This window comes from Ptychodera flava, chromosome 18 (assembly GCF_041260155.1).
Source record: "Ptychodera flava strain L36383 chromosome 18, AS_Pfla_20210202, whole genome shotgun sequence".
Classification (NCBI taxonomy): domain Eukaryota; kingdom Metazoa; phylum Hemichordata; class Enteropneusta; family Ptychoderidae; genus Ptychodera; species Ptychodera flava.
In genome coordinates, this window is record NC_091945.1 from 37,848,949 (window position 1) to 37,861,701 (window position 12,753).

Consider the following 12,753-nt stretch of genomic DNA (forward strand, 5'->3'; position numbering starts at 1 on the left):
ATTTTCCAAACAATTTTTTCTCACATACTACTGTGTGTCTGTTGAGACATACTGTACATGTACTACATGTATATCAGATTGCAACATAAATGCCCATCCTTGAAATTGGACTTTCTTTGAAAATTTGAGAAATGCCTGTACAAAGACATGATAACACTTACTCGAAATGGTATGGCTCCAATCTGTGGGCAGAAAACAAGAAAATTCTGCAGGGCTATGGCATCAACAGACATATGATTTGTTATTTTGCCTGCAGTTGTATCACCACTTGATAGAGCCCAGGATGATAAATGTAATGCTTTCTCATAGGTGTGAGTCTGAAAAAGTACAAAGCAAAACTGACAGGGTGAAGCATTTATGGTGTAGTTTAACACATTGTATCATCATCTTGTACCATACTTGGACAAACATTATTTGATTTACCATCTTGGGTTTCATGTACATCAAAACAATCTGGTATCATAATCCTGCTTGATGGCAGTAAAGTCATTAAAATAGGAACAATAAAAATTTTGTTATATTTGAAGCCAAGCTGATAAAGGAAAAGGTCAAAATTGAAGAAATTTTTCATAATTTGACACAATTGTAGCCCAGTGTATAACATTCTCCATATGCTATCAGTGAACACATACAACACTTATGACACCTGAAGTTACGGATCATTTCACCACACATTATGGGATTTTATAGACACATAAGGTTTAGTTTAACTGTTAAAGCTGTCCATCTTCATACCTGGTTGTCAGGAGATAATGTGTAGGGCTCAAGTGCCCTACAAGGCAGAAGACTTAAAATAAACATGTGCCTCAAGAAACAGGGAAGTAAGGGTAGCATTATACTTTGACAGTCTTGCACAGAATAAAGGATTTTTTAGGATGAGCATTAAGGTACAAACTATATGTAACTTAGTACTTTCAAGATAGTCTCTGTAAAATCGCAATGTCAGCTGTTACAGTACAGATGAACTTGCAATTCACCCAACAAATCCTACACAATATTTGCTAATTGCTTTGATCAAGTTCACTTGCGCTGCTAGTCACCTAAATAACTTTGAAAATATTTGTGATGCACAGATAAAATGCACAATGGCTTTAACATAATCAGTTTTAACAATTTCTCAAATACATCTGTATGAAACATTTGTGATTAAACCAGCCATTCTTAAAATATTGACGGAACAGATACAAAAAGCATACAACTTCACAAAAACAGATATCAGTGTGACAAGAGGTCTACAGTTAAAATATGACCAAAATATGCTGTACCTGTAAGGCAGTCTTGACTTTGACAGCTGTCGTAACAGCGACATTCATACCATAGCCCAAAGCGAATATTTTCAAAACTGAAGAAACAAATATCACGCCTACTAGGACAAAGCCATTGCTGAAATATTCAGTCACAGAAACCATGTCAGTATCCTACAGAAAGAATGAAATGAAAATATCTATTATGTCTTTTATATATAAAAGTTTGAGTTTCAGGATTCAAATCATGTAAGCTTACAGAAACAAGAGGCAAATGATGGATTGCTACAGCATTACAAAGTACTGTGGATTTTTTAGTTCAAAGAAATCTAATTTTGAACAATCATGCAATATCTCAAGCAGTTTTCAGAGTAATATGGTACACAAAGAACATAAAATGAATGAAAACATTGAATAGAATATTTTATTATGAAGAGAAAGATGATGGTAAAAGTGAAAAAAATAAACTGAACTCACATATTGTTTGAGTTTATCATAATACCAATCAGAGGCATAGGCGACAACACTTCCAACTGAGATAGTGGGTATCAACACAAAGATTGCACTGACCATAACCCATACCACTCCTATTGTAATATCACGGCCATATACACTTCCATATGTCTTCCATAAAGATGCAGTTTGTCCTTTCCTCAGTGCATGTAACTACAAAATAAAATCAAGGTAAGACTTTCATGGCCCCTGTGTTATATGGTTGTAATGATGAAATTGAATAGAATGTACTTAACAAGATTTTTTCCGTAACTTAGCAAGTCAGTAGTTCCTGAATCAAATATGAAAATAACTGAAATAGGTCATCTTAAGTACTCTGTCGAAAGATGGCCGTCGAGTTTGAATTGACTTGTGCCCGAGTTATTAAACTGTCATTTTTCAGATGCAAGGAGTACAGTTGACCATCTTCCGGTATATGGGGTTAAAACGATTCTAACATTATCCCAGAGCAGGATTATGGTGAAATTTGCGCACGGTAAGGAGAGACTCGCTGATAATGCAGCCCCACGTGTGCCTTGTGTGTGCACTGCAGATCTGCACTGCTGATTTACATGGGCAAGGTATAGGATGGGATTGTAGCCTTGGTAGGGTATTGCACAAATCACACAACAGAGGCCCAAGCTGCATGACCCAGCCTTAACCATGGCTGCAATTATTGCAGCTACTACTGATATGATATTCTTTAAAAGCTAGAAGAGATCCTGACCACAAAAGTTGTTGCACAGATTATTTGTACAGTAATTTGAAAATTTGTTCCATAGCTAGTTCTACCGGTATTTTCTTTGTTACAAAGGACACGTACTCAGCTTGCTTGTACATTATATCGTGCTAAGTCTGCTTTTGTCCATTATGGGCTGGGAAGGGGTACATTATTACTCAAAAAAATCTCGTCTATATAGTAGTATATGTATTTGATCTTTTCTACACTAGTATTTCCATCTCAATTTTCAGAGATGACATGACCTTTGCAACTGTCAATGAGGTCAAAGGTGAATATTTCTTATTGTGAATATATGTAGGTGTACACATGGTTTATAAGTGAATTTTCTACAACATAAAAACACATAAAAATAATCAGAAGAAATTTCATAACCAAAAGGGGTGGTAATATTTTTAAAAACTACTTTTCTTAGCCTTGTGACAAAGACAAGATCATTTCTTATTCTATGACAAAACTGACCCATCCCTCACCTTTTGTTTTTCATATGCATTGTTGAACAACTTGTACTGATATTGTGCTTCAAATTCTTCTGGTGGACACCCAAGATCCTGTATTTCTAGCGGTTGCTTATATCCAAGAGCAAATAACCAATTTATGCACACTTGGGATGTTTGTGATAGGAAGTTTGTGTACTTATAGTAAAAGTACATGGATTTCTTCTTAAGATCACGGGGATATGGCTTGGGCTGGTAGCAACATCTGAATACCTGTTAAAAATAGTGATGGTATTTTATAATATCAACGTAATCATGATCTGGAACTTTGTCATGAAAACAAAAACATACTGTAATGTGTATCATTCTTTTGACAAAATGACATGTACATTAAGAATGTAAATTATTTATCTTTTAAAAACTATCTACTGTTGATTGACCAATCAGAGTGCTCAATTCAGGGTGTTTTATTTACTCGTAAAGCCTTGGTCACCAAATTCCAGAAACGAATGACAGCGCCGTAGTAAAGTACTGTCCAATCAAAAGTGAACATGTCATATTCTGTAGACATCTGGTACGTTTTAATATTCAAATTTGGTAACACAGCGGAAACCAGCTGCAACACAAAATCTGCTGTGCCCTAGGGCATTTATATAATGTGCCCTAGGGCATTTATGGGATGTTCCATTACATTGGAAGGCTATTTCACAAACAAAAATTTAATTCATATCCTAAACATGTTACATTGACAAAGGGGACGGTTGACGTAAACACATTGAAAACGAAAATATATCAGTTAGGGGCGATAGTTTTTAAGTCGGATAAAACCCTCGTACTCGGGCTTTATCCTATACTTAAATTTATCGGGTGAGAAGTTTCACACCATAATCTAACACCTTATATTGTATCAGGACCAAGGCATTGGTCTAAAAAGTTTCAGAAAGTGAGTATCGAAGTCACACTCTGTGCAACAGTCTGAGATGTAAATGAAGTAAACTACCGATTAGGTGAGATATTTACATGTAGAATATACACATATCATTTTTCATTGTGATAACATTTTAATGTATATGCATCTACATGTATGCAGTGACAGTAATAACATTTCCTTGTGTGTACATCCATGTCATATGAAAGGCTTAGAGCGGTTGAAGTAATCTTAAAGAATCAGTTATCAGTATTTCTTTAAGGTAGTATGCCCCTTTTCCTGCCAAGTCCATATTTCACCACCAGGTCAAGATGGTTAAAATTAATGAAACACAACATATTCCATATGATGTATATGATGTATTTTAATATAATACTGTACGTACATTTGAAGGCTGTTGAAAACATAATACTGTAAAGTTGATTTTTTTGGGACAAAAGAAGCTATAACATACAAAGCCAAGAGGGTGAAAATACGTCATGTTTTGGCTCAATACCGCTTTTTACTGACTTGGCTGATGGAGAAGTGATACAGTTATTACTGTCTGGCAGGAAAAGGGTTAAGGTAGTATGCGCCTCGAAAGTGAAAGACTAAAACTTTTGCTGTAACTTTCCTCAAGGAATCTTTCAATCATTCTCTTTCAAAATCAAGAATAAAAATAGGGGTCACCATGCAAATTTTGATACTAGAGAAACAAATTACCCAAGATTTGCCGATATTAGAAATTCAAAATGGCCGCCATCCCTGTGTTAACTCTACGGAGAATAATAAAAATTTTCGAATTTCAAAAAACTCAACCAGTGAAAAGTTTTCTTTCACCAAGAGCTTTAAAATGAACCCCCACAAGTGGTATATCAGAAGAGAAGTTAGAGAGTCCGAATGTCTGTCCCCGAGGTGCGTTCTACCTTTAAATGAACATATACAAAGTTCTCCCAAAGTACTCATGTTTATAGAATTCTTACCTTTGTTCTGAGAAGATTGATCTCCACCAGTGCACAAACTGCATAGAATGCACTTGTCAGGATCAGCAGCACAAAACGTAGAATGTTTAGATCAAAGCCAATCTCCCTGCTTAGACTTACAAGTCGGAATATTTCACCAGTTACGGCAAGAATCCAGTACAAGAGTAGAAACCAGGCAAGATGAGGTTTGTTCCAACATTCTAAATGGTGATACAACACTAGTACCATGATCACAGTCACAAAGGCAATACTATCCGGTACATACAGATGAGGTGCAGTTACAGAGTTTCTGGTCACGTCTGTCAATACTCCCTCTCCAATGGCAATCAACAACACAACACATAGTAGTATGGAAATTGTCCATTTGATGAAGTGTCCAGGGAACTGCAATAATGTTTTGGAATGGTATTGCCGTAAACTAGTACAACATCCTAAGATGATTAAAATGGCGCATGTTGCCAGGAGGAAGAACAGGTGTACACATGCAGTGAAAAAATTAGCCATGCAGTAATTATCATAAATTTTCCATTCTCTATCAGAATTTTTTGAATTGTTTCCTCCACAAAACCAGGTCAGTTCACTGACAGATGTATTTGCCATTTCTGAAAGTTTTACTTTTGTGTCTCCTGTGATGAGGTACAGCAGTAGATCTTCACGTAACTTATATTGGACTTTTGTTTTCCCTTTTCCATTCTAATTTCTAGAAAGGAAAAAGAAAGTGTGATACATGAGGATTTCACCAATTTCACCAAAAGAATTTTTTAATATATTCATGTGTTTTTAGACAACATCAACAGACTAATAGCGGATTAAAATTACATTGAATAAATTTCAGGAGGGATTTGATCTAAAACTGTGTGATTAAAGTGGCACTCCCACTTGGTAACATTTTTAAAACACATTTTTTTATTCCAACGGTCGATATTTGACATTTGACACTGCGCACGGATCGCGAGATATCGATAAAAACATGTCTTCAAAAAAGTAAAAGTTTGAATTCCGGTGGCCCACCTACATTCAGCTTCCAAACATCGAACGTTCGGCACTTGGGCCATTGTCAACTAAGCTATGGAGTACGAGTCTATGCTGACGCTGCTGTACGCCACAGTATGCATCGGTGATCGGTCATGTCCCGTGGAAGAAAGCTGAGTCTTACTGACTTGGCGTATAAACGAAAAACAATTTTTGCTGATTCCACCAGAATTCGCGTAGGTGACTAGCACAGTTATGTGTGGTTGATACATAGCGGCCGCCATGTGGTATGCATAGACGCATACCACGCGCGGGGCGTACTGTGTGGCAGACGACAAAATGTAGTCATCGGAGGCGGCTAATATTTTGACAGGTAAAAACTGATGTTTATGTGGTATTGGTTAAAAATGTAATACAACTGATTGAGAATAATGAAAACGACAAAAACGAAGAAGTTTTAAAAAACTTACCTGAGGTAAAGGCATAATGCTGTATACAAAGTCTTTGTAGTGGGAAGTAAATTAATCGCGTCGATCGAACTTATTGTAGACTCCCTAGAATATCGTCATAAGCACAACAACAAACCTTCGGGGGATTTCGGGTCAAAATCAGAAACGATCGTAAACCTTCGGGATGTGAAAAATACACTCGGGAAATGACATGATTTTATCGATATCTCGCGATCCGCGCGCAGTCGCCACGTCAAATATCGACCGTTGGCATTAAAAAAATGTGTTTTAAAAATGTTACCAAGTGGGAGTGCCTCTTTAATATGTTTAGGATAATAGATTAAATTCATAGGAAACCCAGATCAATAAATTGACTATCTAATTATGGTTTTGAACAAAATTTGAAATTAAAATGTTAATCCTTTATTGAACAATTACATTATAACTGGTGTTGACATAGTGACCTAGTAAATTCTTCAATTTCTTGCCCATGTTTGATGTTTTAGTAGACTACTAGTTATACCATTTATTAAACAGGAATCGCTATTATGCACTGACAGTTAAAATTCCACTTTGAAGATCAAAGAAGGGCAAAAGTGTTATTTGAAAATGCCTATCATCTCATTAGACCTTAGCACGTAAGACTTATGTTTTGTAATGTATGGCGGAGTTTGGGTGACTTAGGGTCACAGTTCAAGTGGTGGCAACCCAAAGCTAACAAACTGTCATGGGTGAATCAGAACACAATGTAACAATGGTACAAATATCAATATTGCACTGAATTCAAAAATCAAAGGTCAGGTCACTCTCTGACAATGAATATTGGACTGTGCCTTTCCTTTCAATTTATTGGCAGGCTGTCACTCATAGCTCTTGAGAATTTCTAAAGTTGGACTGGACATGTGACTTAAACAAAGAGTTACATAGGTGACATGACACCTACTTCTACCATGTAACAATGTAAATACTATATTGACTTTGAATGCCCATGCATTTTGTAGCTTGACTTAATGTAAAATGTGAACTCTCTGGCACTCATAGAATATGGGACACAATTTTATCAGTTGTTAATAAAGAAATTTTGGGATGATTCAATAAGAATTTAATGTAAATATAAGTTTACATTCTTCCGACCCCTGGTATAATGATAGCTCCCGTATTATACAGACTGACAAGTTAAATTGATTTTATACAAAATGATTTCCTACATACATTCCTATAATGTTTGTGCTAATTGACTGAGATGTGCAACAAATAGAAATGCCTTGCTGAATATTAGTATTGGACTGTCATAATGATGGCCAAAACTTCCTACAAACTATGTGAATTTCAGGACGGATGCCTCTTTTGAAGCAGTTTTCATCATGTGCTAATCTCTCATACACATACAGTAACATTTACACTGATTATGGAGCTACAAAACACATGAACAAGGATCCATGTATTGTACTGACTTACTAGTAAAACGTGCAGCTTATACATGGCTTACTTCGAAGTTTAACCGACAGACCACAGAACTTCACAGAGGTTGAGTATTTATCGATAACATAACAGTGAAACTGAAAGGCCAACAGTAGTGAGTATGCTGACTTGACCTCAACCACAATAACTGATGACTTGACAGTTTCTTTGCAGTGTGACACACTGCAGTGTAGTAAATCTTAGCCAGGACCTAACAGAGATTGCGTAAGTTCGGTCATGAAAACTTTACGTGTGTGTACAAGTAAATGTATCATGGATAAAGTCGCTGTTTGTCAGTCGACATCATGAGCTCTACTCATGCTACTGCCTTGTTTTCAGCTATGCTATACGACAATATATGGAGTAACAAAAATGCGTCATTACCTTCACGCAGTGTATGTGGCTCTTCACAATGATGGTAATCTATATTCACTCGTCGCGGTTTTACCTTGTTCATTGCACCGTGGGCGGACCTGTGACGTGAGTGGGCAGCATAGTAATTCAAAACGAATATAAGACCGAAATTAAGGGGCTAGCTATTAAGCGTTCTGAAGCGTTTTGCGTATGTGTATTGCTAGGCGCGGCAGGGCAGTTGAAGTTGGGATTCAGGATTCAGAAAGATTCAGAATCAGAAAACTCTTGCCTTGTTCAATAACAACTTCCGCTTGAATCCATTCTCCTTCATTCTGGCATTCAGAGGGACCACGGATAATATTGTCTTTCAGCAGGTACTGTCGTCGTAGATGGTCTGTTTTGAAGAAAATTGAGAACCTGTAAGTAGGTTGATACAAGGCAAAGTTGAAATCAAATTAGCGATCGTCACCACTTCGTAAACCCATGGTTTATATCGTGCTGTACCGCTTTCACGTTAGCTGCAAAATTGTAGCTCTACGGTGAGCGATGTCGCAAAAACCAAAACTCACCGACCGCCTCACCGTAGAGCTACAATTTTGCAGCTAAGTCCCTCGTGAGCTATTCAGCTCTGGGACTATTCTTCCCATAGACGTGTGTACATTGTTTCTCGCTTATGTACACACGTCTATGAGGCGAATAGTCCCAGAGCTGAATAGCTCACGAGGGACTGTGGTTCATCATCTAGCTGCAGTGTACAGTAGCTTGAGGTTTTGCCTGAGTGTGTGGGTCGGACGGCAAAACCAGATTTGCCGTCCGACCCAAACACCCAGGCAAAACCTCGAGTTACTGTACTACAGCTATTCATCACCATATTTTCAGTCCCTCAACTGCTCCAGCCTCCCTACCTGTGTAGAAAGAATGTTGTATTTCACGAGAATGCGAATGCATTTATAATGCTCCCCCTATCATGGATGATTTTTCGAAGGTTCCCAGACATTTCGCACCAAAACCACTTCGCACCAAAACAACCTCTATAGTAGTAGTACCAAAACCTCTTCGCCCCCAAAACAAATGCCACTTCGCCTCCAACTTTATATCGCTATAAACCGTTAAAAGCTGAAAATAAGCAACCACTGCCATCGAATCACCTTCTATGGGTCCTACTGATTACTGCCCGTCACTGCCCATCAGGAAATTAGCCTTCCAATTACTTTAATTAGTTGATATTTCAATACCAAAGATCACTCTTTTTAAAAACGAACGAAATAATATTCCCAGATCCGAAAAATGTTGATTTTCGAACGAGAAGTAACGCTAATCGTGTGATCGTACATGCATCACTCACTGGCCACCTACATACTGCCCGTTGATGTCTGACCTCTGCCCATCACTGCCGTCAGGAAATTTACCTTCCAATTACTGTAATCAGTTGATATCTCATGTCAAAAACATCACTTACAATAGAACCAAACAAAATTGTCGTCCCAGACCCCAACAACGTTGATTTGCAAACGAGTGGCAACGCTGATCGTATTCGATGTCGGAACACTGCCCATCACTGCCCGTCGAGTCGAGAACTTAGCGCTCCAATATTGATGTTAGTTCTGAGACAGGACTCGGACATTTAGAGTAAAACAGACTCTTATTTTATAGCTTTCTATTATAATATATATACGGGTCAGTCACAATCAGGGTGCGCTAGATGATTTTCATTTGTTATGGACATATATCTGCTATTCAGACTGATATTATATTGCTTATTTGTTTCTAATAAATAGTAATAGTTGTAACTTTAACTTGGTCACATAAAGAAACATTGCATATATTGTGCAGGTTTGGTTGTACATCCACAAAAATGCCTTTAAAAACTGTAAAAATAACAATTTCCGAATTATGTATGATTATGTATGATCTGTAAACTGGTTTGACAAGTAATTCAACACAGATTTCATCGCTACTCTATAGTAGGGTTTACATGTGCATGTTTACTCCAGCACTGACACTAGATTAAAGTTAAACCAATGTCAGTTGGACATGTGACCAGACAACACTGAACCAACAAAAAAATAAATTAATTCTGTGTTGGAGGGCTGGTTCGGGTTTGGTGCTCCGTACTTAACAATGGCCTCTTTACACATGTGACCAGAACACCGAACTATATCCTGTCTTCTGGCTTGCGGTTACCACAGTGGATAGTGTTTGAGCAAGAAGTTTGCGAGATTGCGGCAACAATTTGTAACAGGACGAAATCAAACTACTCATTTCCATCTGAAGTGACAAAAACATCATCCACATGATGGTCGGCACATCGAGGGATAGGCTAGTTTATGACATCATAAGACCCTAGTCGTGGTTACACGTGTATTTTTTGAACCTGGGGGGATCTGATTAGTTGCTCTGTAAATATTGCTTATGAGCGATCTAAGCAACCTCGGGTTTACACGTCAATCAACAAGGTATAAATTTAGATCGGGTCAAGCATCCTCAGCGGTATTCAGTGGACCAGAGAACAATTGCTCGCTCGCAATGGCGGACACAAACATGTCAGACTACTGCTGTCTACGTAGCCCTACAGCCTCCCATCACATGTGTTGGGAGGCCGTACAATGCCGGGAACACACAACAGCATCGTACGCATGGCTATTGTCTACGCTCTTTTTGTTTTCAATCACCGGAGGGCCCGTGTTTCATTCAACCGATCAAGACACCTTCGGCAAAAACATTTACAAGAAGAAGAAAATTTTGATGGCCTCACTCGGCCTGATGTCGATACCGATTCCATGAAGATCGTTGAGTCGCCATCGAAGAAAACGAGCAAGTTTATGTTTCCTTTTCCTGTGTGTGATCATGAATCCTGCACTGCACCCGTGTATCGGTCGATATGGACAAACACACAAACAAAACACTATCACTCAATAAAATAAACTTCCCTGCACCTATTCTAAACGAAACAAACACTATTGTAACACTAATGAATGGACAGTAAGGTGGGGGATCCTATTTCACATATATCCGAAATGAAACAAACTCCAATGAATGCAACACAAACTTTTGGATAGTAAGGTTGGGGCATCCGTTTTTCTACCTTTGCCACTACGATGGTTATTGTCGGACATGATTTTGAATTGGGCTCACAACCATTTGATTTTGTTATGACATTGCTCCGCGGTTCTCTCGAATCCCTTCTCCCTGGCCTTGGCAGCGATGACTTCATAAACTTGCCTATGGACATAACAAATCACACCGATGACTTTTTCGCCTCTCCAGATGGAAATGAGTAGTTTGATTTCATCCTGTGACCAATTGCTGCCATGATCGCCGAACTTCTTCCTTGAACACCGTCCATTGTGGTAATGACCGCAAGCTGAAGACAGGATATAGTTTGGCGTTTAGTTTGGTGTTCTGGTCACACTTGTAAATATGCCATTGTTTGGTACGAGCACTGAACCTGGACCAGCCCTTCCACACTGAATTAATTTAGTTCTTTGTTAGTTCGGTGTTGTCTGGTCACACGTCCAACTGACACAGGTTTAAATTTAATCCAGTGTCAGCTCCGGAGTAAACACGCACGTGTAAACCCACTTTTGGCTTATGGCTTGTAGCAAGACTGAGATATCACCTTATCACTCATGTTAAAGGCGGAGCCTCCCTTTAAAAGGACGCCAAGTTATGGCGGCGTTCAACGTGTAAGTGGACACCAAACAGGCAACACGCAGGCACACGCTCCAGAAAATGCAAAGTTTTAGTTTTCCCGGCAGCAAAAACGTAGACAGACTGCCAAGCGGTCAGCTTGAATTTGCTGCCGATCGAACTCTGTGGTTGTATTCAAAGTCTAACGCGACTGGAAGACAATTTTTAGGAAATGCAAGTGTTTGTGGTGGGGAATCAATGACCGTTGGCGATTTGAACCGACCGTCAATCAAAGCTTGCATAAACTCTGTTTGCAGGATTAGCAAAAGGTGCCAAAAGGTTGAAACATCGTACTGGCCAAATGTTTGACTGGGAGGAGAACTCCACTAATGCGAGAACCTGGGATTGAAAAGTGCGGCTTTAACATAAGGCTGTGAGTGTTTGCGTATTAAACAATAGTTATGCAAATACGCACAGCCTGGCTTGGTGCTTTTTCTCATAATCCAAATGAATTAAGTTGATGAAGCCCTTAACTGCAACTTCCAAGTAAGCAACCCAAAAGCTAGCATATATGTAAAAATCAGCCTTTGTGAACTTAATTCCCCTTTCTAAGCAGATGAAACATTTGTACTTGTGACTTTCCTGTAGAGATCGTACAATGAAGAGGAACAGGGAACCTCCAAAAGTCACTGGCTTGTCACCAAAAGAAGGACCTCCAGGAACTAAAGTTACAATACGTGGTGAAAATCTTGGTATCAATGCCAGAGATCTAATAGGTTAGTAATGTTGGTTATGCAAAGTGTTGAAACAATGTATAAAACTTGTCTGTGTTTTCCAACACTTTTACCTGTTTTATAAAAAGGAAAATATCCAAAGTAGTATGAAAGTCAAACATAGCCAAAAGAATAAACAAATACAGAAAAATTCATAAAAATTGGTAAAATGTTGCACTAAAATTTTGATGGGAAAAATTGAAGCTCTCAACAGTTTCAAGCAGATGTTACAACCTCACAGAGGTAGTTTCTGTGATTTCAATGATTCAGTTGAGTAGACTTAAAGGTCTGGTGAAATGCCCATGTAGCAAA

The 12,753-nt window shown here is 38.3% G+C and overlaps 2 protein-coding genes across 7 annotated transcripts in view; one reads left to right on the top strand and one right to left on the bottom strand.

Annotated features, from left to right (window-relative positions):
* LOC139117550 (ATP-binding cassette sub-family C member 9-like) overlaps positions 1–8,253 on the bottom strand; it is a 46,645-nt gene extending 38,392 nt beyond the window's left edge. Inside the window, exons 1-6 of one of the 3 annotated variants that reach the window (XM_070680767.1) lie at positions 8,069–8,253; positions 4,803–5,502; positions 2,949–3,185; positions 1,722–1,910; positions 1,266–1,418; positions 162–317 (exon numbers count right to left, since the gene is read on the bottom strand). In XM_070680767.1, coding sequence (XP_070536868.1) covers positions 162–317; positions 1,266–1,418; positions 1,722–1,910; positions 2,949–3,185; positions 4,803–5,402 — 1,335 coding nt within the window. In that variant the 5' untranslated portion in view covers positions 5,403–5,502; positions 8,069–8,253. Of the gene's footprint in view, positions 1–161; positions 318–1,265; positions 1,419–1,721; positions 1,911–2,948; positions 3,186–4,802; positions 5,503–6,244; positions 6,401–7,681 lie in introns of those variants that run through there. The other 2 variants (XM_070680769.1, XM_070680768.1) reach the window with 2 other exon arrangements.
* Positions 8,226–12,753, top strand: part of LOC139117551 (exocyst complex component 2-like) — a 43,527-nt gene continuing 38,999 nt past the window's right edge. The window contains exons 1-2 of one of the 4 annotated variants that reach the window (XM_070680773.1): positions 8,226–8,412; positions 12,317–12,444. In XM_070680773.1, coding sequence (XP_070536874.1) covers positions 12,327–12,444 — 118 coding nt within the window. In that variant the 5' untranslated portion in view covers positions 8,226–8,412; positions 12,317–12,326. Of the gene's footprint in view, positions 8,458–12,316; positions 12,445–12,753 lie in introns of all 4 variants that reach the window. The other 3 variants (XM_070680771.1, XM_070680772.1, XM_070680770.1) reach the window with 3 other exon arrangements.